Source organism: Lygodium microphyllum, chromosome 4, assembly GCF_053477565.2.
Source record: "Lygodium microphyllum isolate KBCC chromosome 4, Lygodium_microphyllum_v1.1.10, whole genome shotgun sequence".
Lineage (NCBI taxonomy): Eukaryota > Viridiplantae > Streptophyta > Polypodiopsida > Schizaeales > Lygodiaceae > Lygodium > Lygodium microphyllum.
In genome coordinates, this window is record NC_141138.1 from 142,689,034 (window position 1) to 142,712,493 (window position 23,460).

The window sequence follows — 23,460 nt, forward strand, 5'->3', positions numbered from 1 at the left end:
GACGTAGCACATAGAGATGCAGTACCACTTCATCAGGGAGAAGCTTCTGGATGTGACCATTGATGTGAAGTATTGCAAGACAGAGGATAATCTTGTAGATTTGTTTACGAAGGCGCTTCCCCAGGCTCTTCTTCGGAGACATGCCAGATCCCTTAGCCTTATGCTTTATCCAGGATTTGAGAGGGGGTGTTAGAGATAATTCCTTGGACACAAGCATTTTCCTCTTTCAGGCAATGTGCGGAGCAATTCAGGGTCAGTTTGAGTGCCATGTCAGCAGCAGGGTGCCATGTCATCATTTCTGCCAGGTCAGCAGTCACAAGTGTGGTGGGAGATGCTATCGCAAATGCCATGTGGCAGAGGAGTGTGCAATCGAACAGTTTTTGGCATTTTTTAATGGAATTGGCTGCATTTAATGCAGCCGACCTGTTGCTAGACATTGTTCTTTTCTAGGCTATATATAGCCAGTCTTTTGGCACTCTCTCACAGATTCAGAGGCACACTCAGCAGATCGTGATCAGGCCTTGCTGTCCTCGAGGTGTGCTCGTGTGATGACATCATCGAGGGGAAGATATGCTGACGTACGCATTACTCCCGTGTATAGATTTGCATTCCTTTGTATTCAGCATACTTCTTACAGCAGATCTTCTCGTTCTACTATCTCCTTCTCTCTCTCTCTTCTCTTTGTGTTCACTCTCTACCTCAATCTTGGACCTTGGTCCCATGCTTCCGCATCGCTGCACTCTGACATGGTGTCAGAGTGGTTAAGATGGACTGACTGAGTGAAGAACCTATCTGAAGAGGAGATTTCAGCGTGACACAAGGCTGCATTTCCAGCATTCTAGGGGGGTGGGAGGGCTGCGCATCAGAACAAGGCTGAAGCGAGCGTGGGTGCGCGAGAAAGGAGTCTAGTTGGTGAATTTTCTGTTGTTTGAAGAGTAGGAAGGCTTCATTTCAGCCTTCAATTGCAAATTTTACCTTTTCATCGCCTTTGGTGACTAAGAAGGTTTGGAAAGCAAAGAAAAGAGCCCTAGCAGGTTGCGTTTTTACAATCAGAGGGGCTTGCTTTGTGTTTGTGTAGGTAATACAAGTGAAAATGTCTACAGAGACCGTGACTTGGAGTTCTAGGCGATCATGGACCAAAAGGTGCCTGTCCTACTGGCTCTTCCATCAGATTAGAAGCTTGATGGCAACAATTACCGTATTTGGCGAGTGATGATGTTGGCCATATTGGAGTCTTATGATTCTTGGTGAGATGAGTTCAAACTCTCTTCCAGTGCTCGTGTGGAGTTGACTTAAGCTCAATCTCATTGGGACAAACTGAATGCCAAGATTCGTTCTTTTCTCTTTCTGTCTTGTACAACAGCCGTGATAGCCCATATCGAGCACTTGATGGTGGCTCGGGAGATATGGTTGGAACTTGACCAGATGTACAATCGGATGACCTTTATGAAGAGGGTTTCTTTGGAGGTGCAAATGCCGACCTTGTTCGTGAACAAGTCTTCTTCGTTGCGAGAGCACATCAACAAGCTGAGATAGCTTGAGATGCAGATTCAGAATGCGGGGAAGCGGATTTCCTCCGAAGACATGGCGATCACTTCACTGTCCCAGTTGCCGCCACGATTCGATGCCTTTTATTCCGCTCTTATTGCTTCAGGAAAGGAGTCCACTCTTCGTTGGGAAGAGTTAATTCCTATGGTCTTGGACCAAGAGGAACAGTTGAAGCGACAGAATGCTTCCAAATCGGAGGCATTGACATGTCAAGCCTCTTAGAAGAAGGGGAAGGACCAAAAGAATGAGGAGGACAACAAACCAAAGAAGGACAAGAGAAGAAATCGACATGCCACATTTGTGGTAATACCGGCCATTGGAAGAAGGATTGCCCTGACAAGGACAAGGATACGAAGGATTTTGGAGGGGTTGCTGCACCCTCATTAGCTGCTTTTCTACACTTAGCGGTCATTGAGGACCCTACACCGAAGACTTCTGATGCTGCAATGACAGCTCCCCAAGCTCGAGAGTGGATCGTTGACAGTGGTGCCTCACGGCACATGGCTCCTTCTATTGTTGATGTTGTCCATTTGCGACCTTTGTGTGGGCAGATTCTCATAGGAGATAGCTCTTCAGTGTCCATTGCTGTGCGGGGTGAGATGCAGCTAATTCCAGATGGACATGGTGGTACCCATACTTCCGAGGTGTTGCATGTCCCAGGTTTAGGGTATCATTTACTTTCAGTCCATAAGATTTGTTCTCTTGGTCTCTTGGTGAGTTTGACAGTGATGCTGTTGGAGTTATTGATCGTGGATCGAGGAAGGTTCTCTCTTCAGGGTATGAGGAGAATGGCATCTACAAATTGAAGTCTTCTTCTGCTCTTACCTCTCAGACACAGTTCGAGCTATGGCATGCTTGGTTTGGCCACCTGAACTATGAGTACCTTCGGAATGCGTCGCAAGGATCGCTTGTTCAAGGTTTGCCGGACATAGTGGTGAGCGAGCAGCCATGTGTCTCTTGCATTCGTGGAAAATAGCATCGTGATGCGATTCCCAACAAATCTTCCAGGTGGTCTATTTCACCTATGAAACAAGTATCTATGGATCTTTGTGGCTTGATGAGGACCAAGTCCCTGAAGGGGAGCTTGTACTTCATGTTGATTGTAGATGACTACAGTAGGATAACATGAGCCTACTTCTTGACGCTAAAGTCGAAGGCTTTCTTCCACTTCAAGGATTTGCTTCTCTTCGAGGAGAACCGATTTGGCAGAAGATTGAAGACCTTGCGATCAGACAAGGGTGGTGAATTTGTTTCAATGATTTTACTCATTTTTGTGCAGATAGAGGCATTCACCAAGAGTTTGCTAATACCAACACTCCTAAAGAGAATGGCATTTTGGAGTGGAAAAACTGAAGTGCGATCGAGATGGCGCGCACCATGGTGGAGCACCGATGGACACCTTAGTTTCTGTGGGCCGAGGCAGTGGCTACAACAGTCCATATCCTAAATTGATCTCCCACTTCGGACATTGATAGGATAACACCTTTTGAGGCTTACTTTGGGACTAAGCATGATGTCTCTTATTTCAAGATCTTTGGGTGTGATGCCTATATGCACATTCTGAAGTTGCAGCGTGACAAGTTTGAGGTGGCTTCTCGAAGACAGGTATTTGTTGGCTATAGCTCCCAGTCCCAAGGCTATCGCTTAGATGATCCCGTCAAATGGGATGTCTATAGGAGCGGAGATGTGCGGTTTGTGGAAGTTCCAGCCACTGGGGGGGGACGAGAAGCACCCCGTACTTGGAGATCTAGGGGAGAGTTGGGCTTTCGAGACAGTTTTCTTGGAGCCAGAGCCTCTTGATGATGATTCTGCTTCAGATACAGAGTCTTCTCTTCCACTGGCCACCCCTATGGAGCTTCCGCAAGTGGATGTACTTGAGTCTTCAATGGATGGCAACGACAAGGAGAGATTCAGCCTCCTCCTCATTGGGCCCGTGACACACTTCGAGATTCAGGGATCGAGGGGGTTCCTGAGGAGTGGAAACTGCTGGATGGACCATGGAGGTCATGGAGGCACCAGGCACATACTACGGAGCTTGTTTGCTCTAACTATTGTTTGATGTCCTTTGTTATGCAGGATCGAGAGCCTACCTCAATGAAGGAGGCTTATAGTTTGATCATTGGCGGAAGGCGATGAAAGCCTAGTTGAAGGCTATTGAGTGGAATGGCACTTGGTTCCTTGTGCCTCGTCTCTCTTATAAGAAGGTGATTGGTGTCAAATGGGTCTTCAAGGCCAAGTACCATAGTGATGGCTCTTTGGACAAGCACAAGGCTCGCCTTGTTGCTAAAGGTTTTGCACAACGCCTAGGTGTTGACTTCCATGATATCTTTGCCCTATAGCTCACAAAGCGACTTTTTGTGGTGTTCTTGCCTTGACTGGCCATAGGAGATGGCCTATTTTTTTCAGCTAGATGTGAAGTCAGCCTTCTTGAATGGTGATTTGAAGGAGAAGTTTGGCTATGGCTTCTTGGATTAGGGTTTTGACCCAAGCCTGGTTTTTTGCAAATATCACGAGCTATACTTGATCATTTTAAAAAAAATTATATGGACATGAAGCTTGCATGATGGGCTATCAATGCCCTATGGTGGTCATCGACATTGCGAGCTATAGTGATGGCGACAGCAGTACAAAAGGCAACAGGTGCAATGCTGGGCTTTGGAGTGGCCAATGTCAAGGTGTTATGTGATAGGAAGCTTCTTCCCAAGTAAAGGCACAGCCTCCTGGCTTTGGATCCTTAAATGGAAAAGTATACAGGTTGAAGAAGGCCTTGTATGGCCTAAAGCAGGCTCCGCTTGCATGGAACAAGAAGATTAACTCATTCCTTTAGTCAAAGTTGGGATATTGGCGCTTCAAGGCCAATCTGCAACTTTATGTACACACTTCCGAGGTTGGTCATGTGTTGTTTGTGTTGTATGCTGATGATTTGATTCTTACAGGTGACCATGCACAGAAGGTCCAAGAGACAAAGACAGCTTTACATCAGACGTTCAAGATGACGGACTTGGGGCTTCTTCATTTCTTGTTGGGTCACAGGATTTATCAGTCTCAGAGGGGGATTTTCATCTCTCAGCAGAGATACATTCAGGAGCTCTTGGTGACTTTTGAGATGGCGGACCATTTCTACTCCTATGGGTTGGAATTGGAAGGCCACTTCACACTTAGATTCTCTCTTGATGGATGCTTCCCGCTACCGTGAGCTGATTGGATCATTGATTTGGCTCCTCAACACTCGTGTCGATCTTTGTTTTGCTGTAGGTCTTTTGGCGGGTTCATGAGTGAACCAAAACAGGTGCATTGGCAGGCTGCCCTGAGGATTCTTCGGTATTTGAGGGGGACCTTTGACTTAGGGATTTCTTATTGAGCAGGTATAGGTGCTTCAGATCTTGTTCTTGCCGGTTGGAGCGACTCGGATTGGGCTGGCGATGTGGACCACTGACGGTCTACTACAGGCTATTGTTTTACCTTGGGTGCAAGTGTTACCTCATGGAGTAGCAACAAGCAGCCCATGGTAGCCTTTTCTTCTATTGAGGCAGAGTATTGGGCCGCGTCTTCCACCACATGTGAGGTTGTGTGGCTTCGGAGATTGTTGGAGGAGCTTGGCCAGTCCCCAGACTCGTCCTACTCTTCTACGGTGCGACAATGAGAGTTGCATTGCCTTGGTCCGGAATCCTGTATTCCATGCCTGGATGTAGCACATAGAGATGCAATACCACTTCATCAGGGAGAAGCTTTTGGATGTGACCATTGATGTGGAGTATTGCAAGATGGAGGATAATCTTGCAGATTTGTTTACAAAGGCGCTTCCCCAGGCTCTTCTTTGGAGACATGCCAGATCCCTTAGCCTTATGCCTTGTCCAGGATCTGAGAGGGGGTGTTAGAGATCATCCCTTGGACACAGGCATTTTCCTCTTTCAGGCAGTGTGCGGAGCAGTTCAGGGTCAGTTTGAGTGCCATGTCAGCAGCAGGGTGCCACATCATCATTTCTGCCAGGTCAGCAGTCACATGTGTGGTGGGAGATGCTGTTGCAGATGCCGCGTGGCAGAGGACTGTGCAGTCGGACAATTTTTGGCATTTTTTAATGCAATTGGCTGCATTTAATGCAGCCGACCTGTTGCTGGACATTGTTCTTTTCTAGGCTATATATAGCCAGTCTTTTGGCGCACTCTCCCAAATTCACAGGCATTCTCAACAGATTGTGATCAGGCCTTGCTGTCGTTGAGGTGTGCTCGTGTGGTGACATCATCGAGGAGGACACGCAGACATACGCACTGCTCCTGTGTACAGATCTGCATTCCTTTTTATTCAGCATACTTCTTACAGCAGATCTTCTTGTTCTATTGTCTCTTTCTCTCTTTCTCTTCTCTCTGTGTTCACTCTCTATCTCAATCTTGGTCCCACACTTCCCTCCCCCCCCCCCCCCCCCAAAAAAAAAAAAACCACGATGGAGTTGAATCCTCCATAGTTCCCTAGCTATTACTCTTGGGCTCAATACCCAATAGTGGTCTCAGAGCATCAAGATTGGTTAACGTTGCAAACCTTGCACCTCTTGCCAAGCTATGCCCTTGGCTAGTGATGCAGCCTTGTGGAGCATTGATGCCACCAACTTGTTCGCACTGCCGAGGATTCATGTCATCTCGTATTGCTGTGCAGCATCTCCTATTGCTGAGCATCAAGATTGGTTAATGTTGCAAACCTTGCACCTCTTGCCAAGCTATGCCCTTGGCTAGTGATGCAGCCTTGTGGAGCATTGATGCCACCAACTTGTTCGCACCGCGGAGGATTCATGCCATTTCCTATTGCTGCTCAGCATCTCCATCGCATGTACCTTCTCCTAGCACTGCTGTGAATTGTCTCCAACATCGCCTTGCTGCAGATATCTCTCCTTGCTTGTCGACTTCTTTGCCAACTCTTTGCTAGGACTTGATGCTGTCTGTAGGCAGAGGTGCTGCCTGACTTGTGTAAAGAAATGGTATGGCAAACACTGAAATATGAATGTGTACGACAACATGTAGAACACAATCTGTAGAATATTGAAGCTAATGAAAGAATTATGATCCCATAAACACAGCAGCATGCAGTCTTTGTCTGCATATATGAAGCAGCAGTTTGAGTGACCAGCTGATTGAAAACACAGATCCATTTGGATGAAGATGATGCCGCTTGTTAGGAGCAGGCTGGAAACGCAAGGCAGCAGCAGGGCAGCATGTAGGTCCCAATCATTTGGAAGAGGAGTGAAGGGCTGAGGCCAATCAATAGCTCTAGAAGCAATGTAGCATAACTGCTTCTACAGAAACCACGCTTCCATGGTAGCACTCCATGCAAGGTAGTCAAGGCCATGAAGTTTATCATCACTAGAGCAGTAGGGAGCTGCCATTTGGAGAGGATAGGATGAGAAGATAAAGCAAAGGAGAGAATCAAAGAGAAAGTACAACCAAAATACAACACAAACTGCACTTGCATGAGTTCACATGTAGTATAGAGACAAGCTGATCACGAAATGACTACAAGAAAACAGAGAATTGGCAGGAAGAAAACAACCAAGAATCACTATTAAAATTCTTAAATGCTGTTGCCCAACTGAAAGGAGCAGTAAATGCACAAAATGCAACTGCTGTGCAGCAAAACACAGACAGGAGCATTAAATGCAGCAGATGATGAATAAAAGAATATAGAAAATGTTGGGAATAAAGGGCCATCGTGCTTTTTATACGTGCACGGGTGTGAACACACCCTTAGCACATTGTACTTTCATACATATATCTATCTAAAAACCTGAAGTGGTACACTTGTCATTGTATCGAAAAACGTGTTTACTCTCTACTCTGCTCACTCGCACACTCTCTGTCTCTCTCACTGCGCGTAAGGTCTGTCTGCCTTGATCTCCATGCCTAACCTTTCCCTACAAACTGGTATCAGAGCTGGCAAGAGACAGCCAAGGTGCTGCAGGAGTTCGACGAGTAGCAGTTGAGAGGCAGTCGACAGGAGCAACGGGCAGGTTGTAGGCAGGCTCATGTGTTGCAAGAGTTTGACAAGGACAGCAGTTGTCAGCTTCAGCGCGTGACGGCTTCAGCGGGTGACGGTTCCTTCAGCGCGTGACGGTTCCTTCAGCGGGTGACGGTTTCAGGGGGCTGCACGGATGCGCTAACGACCGACCACACAACAGGAGAATAGGTGTGAAGCACGGACGACTGCACGGCGGGCACGGCGACCAGCGCATAACGGCGAACAGGCGGGCGTCACAGCGCACGACTGACGGGTTCTTCGACCTGTCAGATTTTTTTCAAAAAGTCAATATTTTTTTGAAATTTCTTTCACCCACTGATGGAGTTTCGCGCGCGTAACCACAAGATCTCAGATCTGTGCAAAATCGGCTTAGAAATTTGGGGCTTTTCTCAAATCTGGGGATCTCAACACAGAATTGGACAATTTGACTCAGAAATTGCAAAGTCGGTGCACATTTGCTCGGGAATTTTGGGGCTTTTCACATTTTAGTGAAATTCTTTCAATTTCACTGAAATTAGTACACGCAGGACTTGGAAAATTTGGGGATTTGTCTAGATTTGGTGCGAGCAAGATGCAACATTGATATTTGTCTTAGAAATTGCAAGAATTTGTGACATTTTGTCCCCGATATTGAAGTGCGATCGAGATGGTGAGGACTATGATGGAGCATCGACAGACATCTCAATGCCTATGGGCCAAAGCACTGGCCACTACTATTCACATCCTTAATGGATCCCCTACATTAACCGTGGTTGGTATGACACCTTTTAAGGCTTACTTTGGGCAAAAGCCGGATGTATCTTATTTCAAGGTACCCTCACTTGAATCTTATTGAGAATTAATTCTCATCCCTGAAAATTCAAGTCTTGAGGCTTCAATCTCCTGGCATGCGTTTGAGGTTGTTATCAAACCCTAGTTTTTGTTGTAAATTAGGGTTAATAGTAGAGAACAATACAATTTCTCAGCCTCAAGGGATTAGAATGCTTAGATCTTCAAAGCAAGGTTGGAAAATGGCTGGAGAATGAGAGAGAATGTTGAGGAGAGAGAGAATTCCGAGATTCTTTGTGAGAAGTGGCCTGATTTCAGCCAAAAACAGTTGCTACCCTGTCCTTTGACAGCTATAAAAACTATCACCAACAAATAGAGAACCCTAGAATGGCTGTTGCCAACTATCACCCAGTTGGTGAGAGGACCCCTTGGCTGCTGTCACATGCCCCATAACTGCTCATGACTGGCTGGAAATGACCAGAAATTGATGGCGACCTGTTGCTACAACCTCTCCAGGATTGAATTTTGCAAAGAATGATCTCTCTCTCTCTCTCACACACACACACACACACACACACACACACACACACACACAACCTTCCAATTTTTTTTTGCAAATAAAGTGTGGCTAATTATATTACTTTAGAAAAAACTTGAATACAAGGAAGTGCTCATGCTTAACAGACTAGCTAGAGCTGATGCAGAGTCACAGATATATCAAATGTACAAGCCTCTTAGGGCGGTCTAGGGGGGATGGGGGCAAGAAGCCATGGAGGGGGGGGGGGGTGTATCGCCATCTGGGGCTGCTTGCATGCATCACAAAAAACAGGTCTTGGCCACCCCAAGTGCACATGAAATGACAACGGAGCTCCTGACGAGTCTTGGAATCGCCTTGCACCTGGTTCTATCGGCCGCGGAGGGGGTGGATGATGGAGGTCCAAAACTCTGCTAAGGTTGCCTGTACTGAAAGTCTCTCTCCGCCAAAAGCATCCTAATACTGCGCCTTCCAAATATGCTATCCAGTAAGACTCCCTATGATCTCCCATACCTCAGAGAGGTCTACTGTGGGCTCCAGTACCTGGCAGATGGGTAGAGCTTCCAAACCAACCATTGTGCATGACCCTGCCTCTATAATGAATATTGTGTTCTGCATCTTGGCCTCATACAGAAGGTGACGGCCTTGGCTAACTACCTGCCAGCAGAAAGCTCCCCATGAGATATATCCAAGACTAGGTGCTATACGGCAAAGGATGCGGCATGCTTCTCTCCACACGAGTTGCGCTGCCTCACACGACCAAAGGCAGTGCTTTGGAGTTTCTAGAGGCTGCTGTATGCAACGCTTACAACCTCCCTCCTTTTGCATTTGGGCTAGCCAACTTCCCACTGCCACCAAGCCTCCACGTGCCACCAGCCATAAGAAATACGATACCCTCCTCGGCCTCTAGTTATCCCATAGGTGGCGCTAGAAGGTTTGTCGAAAAGGCTCCATGATGCTGTGCTCCGCCCACTGCTTGCTACATGACGGCGCCCAATCCATGTCCTCCTACATGAGTATATGTCTGCCAATCGTAGCTATGTACTCCAGGAACCTCAGTGGCTTCTTGGCGACGGCAGTGGCCGGCCATAGCCACTCTCCTGGATCCCACTCTAGCTCATCAAGCGGCCTACTCTCCTAGATCTAGAGGTGCCACTCCCTGAGCTCCTCCCAGAAGACATAAGGGTCCAGCCACCATGTCTTTCCTTGAAGGCCAATCACTCGAATCCTCCTCCATGAAATGACAGCTATCCCCTCATTCTACTGCCCTCTGTCAAGGGCCAGAGACCCCTCCTTCTGCACGGTGAAGAAGGTTCCCAGTGGAGCGCCGCCCACTCTACTTGCCACTTGTAGGGGGATACTTGCTGGTGAAAACCTAGCGGCCCATACTTTCCCGGGCTCTACTGGCTCTCGTATGGGAGGAGCAAGCCACTCGTGAGGTATTGCTGCGTCTATCTCCCTTCTCCTCAACTCCACTCCTCTCTGACAGTTTGATACTCGTTGCAACATCTCCTCATCCACCATCCTGTATACCTCTCATCATGTCCTGATGGTACGAGCCGGGCCGGCCTCCCAACCAGCCCACTGGATGTGGGGGCGCTCACCAATCTGTGCCCCTTCTCGATCTCTGACTTGGGGGTTCCAGATCACTGGTTGATGTCTATCTCCTCTTGGCAGCTTGGGGGGTTGTGGATTAGGGCCTGACGGAAGCCCTGCCACATGGAGCAAGCTGCATAGGAAGGGGGATCTAGGGGGGTGGTTTGGGGCTATCGTGAAGATCCATCTCAGGAATGGCCTCTACTTACCGCCAAGCCTCGGTCTATAATCTTGAAGGCCCTCCTGCAATAGGACCTTCCAGGTCTACCTTCTTGGTGTGAGGCCGCGGACTACTAGCTTGCCTAAGAGGGCCATACTCTGATACTCTGAGTCTACGATCCCAAGCCCTCCCTTTGATCGATGCCGGATGATAGTCGCCCACGCTACCTTGGCTCGGGAATCCGTGGAACTAGGCAGTGAAGCTGAACTACACAGGATGAGGAGAAGCACCAATATGAGGCGATGCACCAGGCCGTTGCTAGGAAGACCTGGTTAACCACCAGGGCTCGGCCTGCTAAGGAGAGGCGAGCAGTACTCCAGTAGGTCAACTTCCTCCGAATAGAGTCGAGGACTGGAAAAAACTGCTAGGCGGGAGTGATGTCGAGTCCCACTTGGAACCCTAGGTAATGGATGGTTTGTCCTCTGCTCACCCATCTAAATCCCAGGTGGATGCCCCACTTTGTGCTAGAGTCCGGGTCTGTAAGAAATCCAACCGACTTTTGCCAGTTGATTTTCGCTCCCGCTGTAGTGGAGAACACCTCAAGAGCCAATCTCACTCTTTCCAGTATCAACTTGTCGTTCTCTATGTAGAGTGCTATATCATCTGCATACTCTGAGTCTAATAACTCTGTCTCCTCTCTCACTGGAAGTTGTTTGACTGGGGGCACTCATAGAATGCACCGGCGTCTGACCAGAGGTTTCCATTGCGCGTCCCTGCTGAGGAATTACCACTCATGTTGCTACGCTGTCGGAGAGGAGGGGATGTTGCTATAGAGGAAGGGAGCAACTGGAGGGGAGGAGGGCCGATGGCGAGGAGGGGGGGGGGGGGGTGGAGAATGCTTTCTACACGATGGGGGAGGTGTCGGACACTGCTGTAGGCTAGCTTGCAGCGAGGCGAATGCGTGTGTTAGGCCTGTCAGACAGAGCCACGGGCCACAATATGGGAAAAGGTGGAGGGGAGGTGGGGGTTTTAGGGCGAAGGGGTGGGGAACATTCTTAAGTGGAAGGATAGGGCGCGGGTTCAGGTGGGGGGGAGGTGGGGTTCTAGGCGGGAGCAATCAGGCGGCGTGGGTGAGACAGGGGAGGTGACGTGTGCAGGGGAGCAGACGGCGTGGTGTTCAGCAGAGGCGGATGGGTCGCTGGGGGGGGGGGAGGGGTCATGCTTGGGGGAGATGGGGGAGAGGTTGAGCAGAAGACGGGGGAATAGCGAGACAAAGGCGCATGCCATGGGACAGTGGCGGGGGCACGCTGGTTCGATGTCGGGGACGAGGGAGTAGCAGTGCGTTGGTAGGAGCTGCAAAAACAAGTCGAAGACACTCAAGACCTAGCTTTCACAGCCTCCCAATAGCCTCCACTAGCTTGCATTTGCAAGTGTGCCAAGTGGTAGCCTTTTAAACTCAAATTTTAAGCATTATTTGCATTATTAAATTAGTTTTCAGTTTTAAAATTCTAAAAGTTAATTTAATAATTATTTTAGTGCCCAAAAAATTAGTCTAACTAGCCAACAATTGAATTGGCTAGGCTAATTCATCTCCCAAGTGTTCTTGAATAGGTGATACTTGGTTATAAGTTTTGGCCTATTGGCCACTAATATCAATGGTGACATTAGAGACTAAGCATTAATTCCAATGTAAGGATCAATAATTGCTTAGGGATAATTGGGAGATAAAGTGGCCTAGCCAATTTAATTATTAGTTAGTAAAATTTTTTGGATACTAAAATAAATATAAAATTTATTTTCAGCATTTATATTCAAAAAATCAATTTAATAAGCTAGATGATGTTGAAAAGTGGGATTAGACAGTTTCCGCTTGACAAAACTTGTCCATGCAAGTGAAAGAAACGTTTTTTAAATTAGGAGGGAGAGAGAGAGAATTGCCATTGTTGTTGCAATAGTTTCCAGTCCCAACAAGGGGCCCTCTAGGAGCTCATGACATATTGAGAAGAGACTGTAGTAGTAGGTGACAATGGTTTGAGATTGTTTCAGCCAGGCAACATAATACCTGGGGTGTTTCATTAGTGGAAGCAACTTTCGTGGTCGTCTAAACAAGGCAGTAGAGCTGATTTTTTTCATTTTCTCATGATGGAAGTTTGAATTTTCTCTCTCTTCAGTATTCTCTCATCTTCCAGCCATATCTCAAGTTGTGTCAGTCAAATCTAGCCATTTGAGTCATCAGAGGTGGAGATTTTGGTTAATCTCTATTGTAAGCCCTAATTTATAGCAAAAATTAGGGTTTGACATTTGCCTTGGGACGCATGCTCAGAATTGAGGACCTAGGACTTGAATTCCAACAATTGAAATTGAAGAATTTCAAAGAGATTCAAGAGGCCAACTAGCGAATATCAAATTTGACACTTGTCTCACAAGGGGCAGGATGAAGGCCAAACCAAGGGGCAAATTGGTTTGAAGGATTATTGGTCGTCTATGATTGCAAGAGGTACTTGGGTTAGTGGAGGAGATTAGTGAATCTTATTTGTACTCCATCCATTTGCAATAGAAGATAAAGAAATACCGCAAGGGGCACCAATTTTGCGGCCAACAGGTTGTCCATTGTCCAAGGTTAAAGTGGTAGAGTGCGCATTTAAGTTTATGTGATTTATTTACTTAGTGTAATTATTGTTAAATCAGATTATTACCACCCTCTTTACGGACGAAGGTTGGTTTCATGGTTCCATTGCTGGGATACCATCAAATCCCTTGCCTCGGTGGGCCCAAGGCACATGATTGAATGCCAGAAATATTGCTCTAGTGTTGAAATTGTCAGCAAGTATATCATCTTATAGTGAGATGGGATGAAGTAGTGATAATGCATCTCATTTTGAAAGTGCACATGATGAAGGGAAAAATGCAACGCCTAATTTTGAAATAGGCTTACAGCATGGACAGCTGTCATGAGGATATGTATTTTTGAAACCTCACTTAACATGTGGATTAATTTTTAATCACATGGTTAAGTAAATGTTGCACATGTGAGTTGTAATTGGGGTTAAGAGTAAATTTTGTGAGCCCGGGACGTGAGGAAACCACGGGATGTCAAAGGCAAAAGTTGCTATAAGTTATACTGCACAGATACTCGGTGGTATCTAGTGCCAGTTGTTGGCCTAGGTCAATTTGGTGACACTAGAGAAGTGGTGTTTAATGGTACCTAACGCCAATCTGATGGTCAAAGATGGCACAGCGATACTCGGGAATGGAAGTTGCCTAGCCAATTTAATTATTGGCCAGTCAGATTATTTTCGGGGCAGTGAAATAATTATTAGATTAATTTTCAGTATTTAAAGACTGAAAATTAATATTTAATTATGGATAATGGTGGAAAAACTATTTGGGAAGGCTGCCACTTGTCAAAAATGCCCATGCAAGACTGAAAAACGTCTTTAGAGGCTGGAGAGGCATTTTTATTGTATTCAGCTTGCAAGAGAGAGAGAGGAGATGCTGCTGGTCTGATTTGCAGCCATTGGAGGACCTTTTGAGGCAGCCGGGGGCTGGAGAAGACAAATCAACAGCAGGTGACAACATCTACAGGCTGTTGAGACAAGGTAGTAGTAGTAAATGACTGATTTTCTTCAGTTCTTTGTATCTACAACTTGTTGTGGCAGGGCAGCAGTTGCATTTGACTGATTTTCAGTCATTCTTCGCGACAAAACTCTGAATTTTCTCTCTCTACAGCTTTCTCTCTCATCTCCCAACCATTTCACAGCCTTGCTCTGAAGATCTCAGCATTTGGACCCTTGGAGGCTGCGAAATTGCAGATTTCTCTCTTGTAAACCCTAATTTATAGCAGAAATTAGGGTTTAACAACAGCCTCGAGAAGCGTGTCAAAATTTGGAAGCTCCAAGACTTGGATTTTTCAGGGCTGAAGGTGAATTTCAGCTAAATTCAAGTGGACTAGCCAGCCATTGAATTTAGGGCATTTCCATCGTCTATGAAGTGGGTGAAAGCCAATTAAGTGCCCGAATCAAGGGGCAAAATAGATTGAAGACTTGTTGGTTACTTTGGACAGCAAGGGGAGTTTGGATTGCGAAGGGGATCGGGAGAATCCCATTGAAAATCAACTTCTTCTTCAATAAAGCTAAAGAAATACCAAAAGGGGCGCCAATTTTGGAGCCAATCGGGTGTGCATTGTCCAAGTTCAATAGGTAAATTTGTATTTTCAGATTTGCATTAATTGTTTGCTGCTGTAATTAAGTTGTAATCAGGGATCTACCACCCATCCGCGGAAGGAAGACTGGTTATAGACAGCAAGGAGAAAATGTGGTTATTGACCAAGAAGCGGGTCCTTCTAGGCCACAAGATGCAAATGACCAGCAAGGAGATGAATAATAGATGACTGGTTGCAGTAGCTAACATCTTTGCTCAATTGGCCAAAGATTTTTTAATTCTTCCAAAAAGGACAACAAGGGTAAGAAGAAGATGCCAACTTGAAAGGCCTTTGGGTAGTAATAAGCTTTCAAAGGACAACACTGTAGCGTAAAGATGCTCCCAAAGTTGCGAATGAGGAAAAACAATCGATGCCAATGAGGCAAGAAATGCAATTGCAATGTCATCATGGAAGTGCCAATTCCATGGATTTGGGGCAGCAAGGCATGCATGCAACTGTGGGGCAGCCAGGGTACTTTGGTGGTGGCACCATTTTTCATGCTATGGTGGGTTAAGGACCGTATATGGGGATGTATGATACAACTCTTTATGTTATGCAACAACCAATGCATGGTGCGCAAGGCCCAATGTATTTGAGTATGATTGGTAATATATATAGCTCCATGTAAGTGCTATTGCAGTAGCACGAAATCCTGTGGTTCATGCTCGCAAAAAACACATTGAGATTCATTACCATTGTATTATAGAGAGATCTTATGCAAGAGAGATCAGCTTGATGTATGTTCCTACACATGAAAATGTTGCAGACATTTTCACCAAGGCTTTACCACGCGAGAACTTTGAGGCTTTCTACAAGTCCTTGAACTTATTATCCTTTGGTGATTGATGATCCTTGTACTTCATCACATTGTCATTGTAGGGGGGTGTTAGAATTTGCCAATTTTGGCTCTTGGACAATCTTCTTCATCAATGGCTTCAAAAAGATGGCCAAAGTTGTATGGGAAGATCTTGATACTATTTTTGGAGGGAATATGAATAATCCAGAATTATTGTTGAAATGCAACTTTATAGTTTTTCCCATAATCTATTAGACTCTTGGAAGCAGCATTTAGATGGCCTAAGTATTCTCTTTTAACAACTCACCACACTAAAAAGTTGTTCAGATGATGACAACAAGAAGGTTGTATTTCTTATTAGTTTGGCAAAAGAAGCTAGCTCTCAAGGTAGAATGAAAAATGTCATGCAAGGAGATGGTCGCCATTCCCATGGACGAAGAATGACAAAGCACAGACATAGAATTGATCTTCAATGCCTTCTACAATAAGAAAACATGCCACCCAAGTGCACCTATTGCAACTATTGTGAGTGAATTGGTCATACAATTGATGAATGCTACAAGAAGAAAGGGAAGAAAAAAGAGAAACAACATGCAAACTATGTAGCTGTCACTTCTTATATCAACAGTGACAAGGATGTGCTTGCATTGACCACCAATGAAGCAGTCATAGTAATTGTTCAATCATTGTCTTGGCAATGGTGAACAAAAATATGAGTATGCTTTTCAAAATTCCAAGGAAAAAAATAAAAATAAAAATGTGATTGGAACTAGACGTTAGCCATGCACCAGCTTGTGCTAAGACCTTTCCATCACATGCAAGTGTGGGGTACTCTGCGCAGATTTTAAATCCAAAAGGATTTGTACTTCTCAATCTTCTTTCTAGATTCTTGAAGGTGTTATATCTTTCAGGGGGCTTGCTCATGTGCATTGTGTCTCTAAGCCATGTACATGCACATTTGAATCATGCCCAACTTTTAAGTCCTGATTCCCTGAGCTTGTCAGTGGACCAGGCCATGTTCTAGCACTGGTTACAAATAACCTCTCTATTTTATTACCTCTCCTCTCTAGAATCTTTTGTATGGGAGTAGATCATGCAGGAGGGAGGGGCCCCACTGGGGGGGGGTGGGGGGGAGGTAGGTAACCTTACAGTTTTTTAAGTGTTATATAAGTTTTTTAAGTCATGTAACCTCATTTATAAGGTTGTGTGATCAGGCTATACTTGACAAAATTGAAAAGCTGACTGATAAAGGAGAAAGAGAGAACAGGGGTTTGATTCCATCTAAGCTGGCTGGAGCAGCTGATTGTGATGTCACACTGCCCATGTCACCAATGTCACAATTGTCAGATCAAATCTATGAAGAAAGGAAAAAGACACATGCATCAAAAGTAGTTGATGCACACTTTTCATTGAGGAGTTTCCATCTGATTTCTCCAGTTATGGGGCTTCTTTCAAGCTGCGTAACAGTAGATTCTGTCAATCACTCACTACATGTTTCAAGGTGGCACAAATTAATCCAACATCTGTCCAGGCAAAAAGCAGCTGTTGGAGGAGCTGTGACATTTTTTCTCATGTTTGCAATCTACAAGCAGAGGCTTAAACTTCACAGGTACTATGCCTTTTTCTTTTATGAGGTTCTCTATTATGTACTCTGTATCTCATATTTTTCAACTTTATAACTTGCACTAAACTTTTCAATGAACAGGATTTTCCAAAAATTTGGCCTTGCCTTCAGGAATCTTTCACTTGCCATTCGTTTGGGGTTGATTGACTTTTGGAATTTGGCATTCAATGTTCAGCTCAATCCTCTTGCAGCAGTACAACCTTTGCCTTCCTCACAAGGTTTGAGGAGGTGAATGCAGCACTGTGGTTGAGATTATGTTTGATGCTGAAAAGAGCGAAAGCATCACTGTAACTAGTTTGGGTAATAAATCTTAAATTCTTTTCAGGACCTTTGCTAAGATGGGTTAATTGAAGCAGATGCAGGCCATGTGCTGGTGCTTTGGGTGCATCTCACCATGTTTACTTGTATGCGTGACAAATGAGTATAGGCTTCTTAAGTAGATGTAGCTTCTGGAGTGGTGGGTTAGGTGCATTTTGCTGCATTTACTTGTATGCATGCGCATATGTACAGGAACTGGGTGTAGGCTTGTGGCATGCCTGCTTTTGGTTCTATATCATGTATCATGTTTACATATATGTGTGGCAGGCTATGTGCTGGTGCTTTGGGTGCATTTCACCATGTTTACTTGAATAAGGGGCAAATGGGTTGTTTTGAGACATAGGCTAGAAACTTCTTTTTTGTCTAGCGTTATATGAATTTAGACTCAGCCATCTCCTGAGTCGAATGATTTTTCCTAGGAGATAAATTAATGCGCAAATCAATAGAATCTGGTAAGCAGGTTTGTTAAGCAGATAGATGTAGCTTACATAGTGTTGTGTTAGATGCATTTTGCTATGTTTACTTGTATGTGTGTGCATATGTACAGGAACTACGTGTAGCCTTGTGTCTCTAGCTGGTTGGCATGCCTGTCTGGTTCTATATCATCTATCATGCATGTAAAGTAGTCTGTAAGGTGTATTTATAGTTGATGAATGTGTATTGCCTTCTTCATATGCCTCATCTCATACTAAAAACAATGATAATAGAAAAACTCCAAAATGGCATAATGGTGTGCAGACACTTGGATCTCTATTGATGATATTGCAGCTAGGTTGCTTTTGGCTTGATCAATAGATAGAGCGAGAGCTTAAAGCTTAGAACGAGGTTTTCGATGACTTAGTTGAACTGTGTATATCCTTGTTGCCTGGAGTCTTTTTGGTATATCCTTGTCGAGGAGTGTAATGAGGAAAGATGGAGAATGGGCAAAAAGCTAACCCTACTACTAGCAAGAGGAAGAAGGGAGTTAACCAATTGTTGGTGTTTGGCCGAAGCAATGGGCTCTAAACCATCATGAAGTGCAAATTTCTTGTTTAGATACTTCGATGTAGCAACAATAATAAATTCTCATGTGGGATAGGCAAATGCTTGAATATAGGACACAGAATTTGCAAGCAATACTTTTGTTGGGAAGAGATCGCATTTTTTCTCCCAAACTCTCTATCTGTTAGTTCCGTGACCATCTTTAACTATCAACATGCCAATCATCTCAAAGGTGGTTGATAGTTGATGTATGATGTCAGCCACCTCACGGGCACATGGATATGTAATTAAAGATATTCCACACACCATGTCATGAAGCAAAACAAAGAAATAGCTGAAAATAAATACAGGTTTGTGTCTAGCCTATTGCGAGTGAATCCTTGTGACGAGAAGGAATTAATGCAATGGTGCTTAAGGGGTTGTTTCAAGCCATAAAGGGCCTTTTGCAAGAAGTAGATGAGCCTATATCTTGTAATGGCAAACCACTCAAATTTCTTCATGTTTGAAATACGATTGGATGTGAATATTTTTGTTATGTGAAATATAGAATTTGATTGCAACACTTCCAAGAACAACAATTCTAATGTTTTGGGTAAGCTGTGATGGCAAGGATAGAGCTTGTACTCCACTGTCATGAAAGAAACTAAAATGGAACTAAGTGGCCAATAGAGTGTGGATGAAAGTATAAGAGGGGCAAAAATAAAGATGAATTGAGATGAAAAACTATAAAGGGGTGCCTTGCATAAATTGGAAAAAATAGGCCAAGCTTGATTGTAATTTGCCAACCTAGTCCAACCAGCAAGTTGGCCAATCCAAAGAAAGTGGGCCTAGGATGGAGTTGAATAAAGTCACTCTCAACAAGAGTGCTAATTATATCTTGAAATCTCAATTCTTCTCTAATTTGTTGTGCACTTGGTCTTTTTCTCAAATTCTATTCATTGTGGGATGTGTAACTTCTACATCCATGTCACTACTAGCATTTTTATCCATACTACGTCTACTACTTCTAGCATTTTCATCTATACTATGTTTACTTCTAGCATTTTCATCTTTACTATGTCTACTGCTTCTAGTATTTTCATTTATATTATTACATCGTGCCTAACTACTATTTCCTATATATATCTAATGTTTGCTTCTAATTAATATGAATGGTTGTTGCTATTAATTCTCATTGTTACAAATGTACTATTATCACTAGCTATTACAAGCTACTGACATTTTTTATTGCTCTCTACTATTCCCACTAATTAGTAGTAGCTATTATCTTTGTTGCTAACTAGTATCATAAAATTGCATTATAAGTTCATTACATACACGTGATGGTTATATGCTAGTCAATACAGGTCAAATTTCAATAAACATACTAAAATGCGAATTAAAAAGTTTCAAAAATGACCCATAAAGTAGAGCATGTAAACTATTTATACAAAATCATAGATTCTTTAAGGCTTGTGTAAAAAATGTGCACACTTGGAAAGCTTCATGTGAAAATGAGGAATCAAGAGGGGTGTAGTTTATCATAGTTATTACATATTCTTTATTGGAATGTGAAATGCTCTTCAAATGGGCTTGTAATAGTCACTTATATCAAATCCCAAAGACAACCATAGTCTCACTTGATGAAGATATGGTTTTATTTTCGTCTTACTATGCTTTTCAAACTTTTCCATGATTTAAGAGGTTCCACAAGGGAGCGAACATAGAATATATTACAGTAGTATTGAGTTTTTCTTATGCAATTAGCATGCATACTCCTTGTTTCCACATGTGCGCATGCACACACAGATGACAATGATACTCAAAACACATGCACGCGTGCATACACACATGCACATAGTTCCTCCTAAAGGTTATCCCATTGTCCTTGAGATACCTTCTACTCCTCAATCAAAGGTTTCAAAACCACTATCGCTTCAATGAGCATGATTTCGTGTGGGATGAGATGGTGGTTTCACACCCTCTATGCTAAGTTGATGTCCTTATGGGGCTTGGGGGAGGGGGAGGGGAGGGGGCCTATTGATAATTCTACCCCTATTAAATATCCAATAGGGTTGTCAAGCTTGGGGCAGTGCACAATAGGCATCAACCTCACGATACTCAATTTGACCCCTTTGATATCTTAACTAATCCACTTGATTGACATGATTTTTTGGTCTAAGAATAACTGTTTATTACCGTAAAGCCAAGTAGAAACCCCATCTAATTTGGCATCACCTCCATCCAACTAAGTAAGCACATAGATCGTCTCAACCCCAATACAATTAATTTCTTACCCTTTCCTATGTACAATTAGCTATCCCTCCTTAGGTATTCAAGTTTCTAGTGAATGCCAAGGCCAACCACACCATGCATTTAGTTCATTGTCCTTTGTTATATATAATTGACAACCTCTCTCGATCTTCAAGTTTCTAGTGAGTGCCAAGGTCAAGCCACTTCAATAACAAGGGGAGAGATCTTAATGAATCTTGGAAGGGCACTTCTATGAAGAATGGTTGAACGATCCCACAAATACTGAAGAGAACACACAATAGCAATGCAACTTAAACTCAAAAAGCAGGTAATAAAAAAGATCCATACAAGCCAACCATTTATAAAGTTAGCAAGTTTTGGGATTTGTGGCTATCTAAGACTTATTCATAATGCTTCATGCATGATGTTTCATGAACTCCCTCTTCTCTAAAGAGGTAGGAATCACACATAAATATGTAAACATAGAATACCAATTGAATCTTTTTATGTTTGTGCACTTTAATGTTGTGTACTTCATGAGTGCTTGAGCATTTTGTTTCTTAGATGTGGCCAATGCTCTAGAGTATGGAGAATGGGAGAGGGAATTGCAAGCTTAGATGGAAATCTAGTCTGATTCTAGCTAAAGAGGAGTTTAGGTTTAGAATATAGAGTAATCTAGGGTTCAATGAGACTATGCAAGTGTACACTTAGGTGTACTTAGCGCAAGTTGTATTATGCTAGTCTTATTCTTACGTTAATTGTAGATTATGCTATGTTAGAGACTTACAAGGCTAAAATATGGACTTACAAGGTTTAGCCTTAGCTTAAGCTTAGTCTTAGATCAATCTATGTTAGGATATGGACTTACAAGGCTAAAATATGTTATACCAAACTAGGCTAAACTATGATAAAGTAACCTATGGTTTATTGTGTATAGATTATGTTTAGGTTATATAGTTGTGCTAGCAATGATTGTCATATGGTTTATTTTTGTAGATGTCGTCATGATCATTGTAACAAAGCTCCTGAAGGTATGATGGTAGAGATGTGTCTTTCTTATGGACACCCCCCATTGTTAACAATGAGGTGTTTGAGTATATATCCACCTCTCAAGTGTTTGGCGCCCTAGAGTGCCACAAGGTGGTTCCCCAACTAGACCTTGAAGGGTGTCCAACCATAGGGACTTGTTCCATACCTCAACTATCTCTGTCTCGCAAACAACCATAGGGACTCCCTTGACCACTCCTCTAGCATATGGATTGTAGACAACCTCATAGAATCCTATGAAAGGTCCATTCACCACACAAAATCCATTATGCGCAAATCCAATATTGCCTATATCTATTCTATTTATTCAGTTGTCCCCATGTAGGTAGCAATCCTATAAGAGTGGTGGCACTCAAGGATGCTATCATAGTAGGAAGAATGAAGGTAGAGGATCCTTAGAAGTAGTAGAGAGAGGGGATATCACTTTAGGTCACCAACACCTTCTCAAGAAGGTATGATGTACTATGGCCTAGATAATGAGGGTAGTATGAAGTAGGACATGTGTGGAAAGGAGGTGCCTTAGTTAACTACCTTTGTTCTCTTGTACATGCAAATTGTAAAAATTATTTCTTGCACTTTGAAAAGCAAAAGCCAAGCTTACTTGTAGAAACCATGAAGGTTGTGCACAAGAGGTCCACTAATCTTGAGAAGTAGATGTTTAGGTTCAAATGGTGAGAAGTAAGGTGCTAACAATCTTTGGTAATAAGAGGAAATTGTTGATGAGCCATGCGTTAGGAAAAAAGAGAAGAATGGTGCAAGGGATTCCTCTATGAGATTAGTCTACTATGGTTCACAAGGGGGAGTGGAAGGAAACAAAGAAGCATGCATCATTGAAGAGCTAAAAGGTCTATAGTCAGTAACATGAAGAGGCATGGTGAATTTAGATGGAATAACAAGGATCATCATTCTTTTGATTAGGAGGATGAACATCATGGAAGTTCAAGTTTGTAAGCATCTAAGCTATAATTAATTGAGCTTGTGTGTTTCCAATCTTTTTGAATTCTTCCATTACATGTATATCCTATTATTATTTTATGGATACATCTTGCGGGTAGACTCTTGACTACCCTAAAGATTGCATGCATTATTGACATAATGGGCGAGATATGTGGGAGCATCCCCATAAAGAGGAAATGATCAATGAGTAGCAATATCATCACATCATATGAACATGGATACAAATCAGGTATTCACAACTTATTATGTCATTTATTGTGTAAAACATTGTTATATTTTCTTAAAGTTGATATGGAAGATGTCTCATTTGCTAATTATAGTTTTTTCATGTTGGAACATCTCATTTGTTAGTAATAGTTTGTTAGGTTGAGAATTGCAATCTTTTTCTTGATGTTTACATCTAAAATGTCTCATTTGTATAGGCACAATGTAACCAAAAGATAGAGAGGAGAAAGCAACATCAAAGAACTCTAATGGATATGATGAAGGTAGTAGAGTGAATGACAATAGATTTCAGGAGGGGTCTACTAGTGTATGAGACACACCATCTTAGGTTGTAAGTGTTCTACTTTGTAAAGCAATCCAAAATTTAGCTTCCTACGTTACACATATATTGTTTGTTATTCGGATTGCAACAAGTAATATTATTTGGTAGGTTTGAATTCTTGTATCTAGTGTTGCAAGCTCACATTCA

At 43.4% G+C, this 23,460-nt stretch overlaps 1 protein-coding gene across 3 annotated transcripts in view; it reads left to right on the top strand.

The window, feature by feature from the left end:
* The window catches only part of APEM9 (3-phosphoinositide-dependent protein kinase-1), a 38,274-nt gene extending 14,814 nt beyond the window's left edge, over window positions 1-23,460 (top strand). For 2 of the 3 annotated variants that reach the window (XM_087676642.1, XM_087676641.1), the window contains 2 exons: window positions 16,822-17,216; window positions 17,313-17,555. In XM_087676642.1, the coding sequence (XP_087532768.1) occupies window positions 16,822-17,216; window positions 17,313-17,463 (546 nt within the window). In that variant the 3' untranslated portion in view covers window positions 17,464-17,555. Of the gene's footprint in view, window positions 1-16,821; window positions 17,217-17,312; window positions 17,556-23,188 lie in introns of those variants that run through there. The other variant, XR_015690678.1, reaches the window with a different exon arrangement.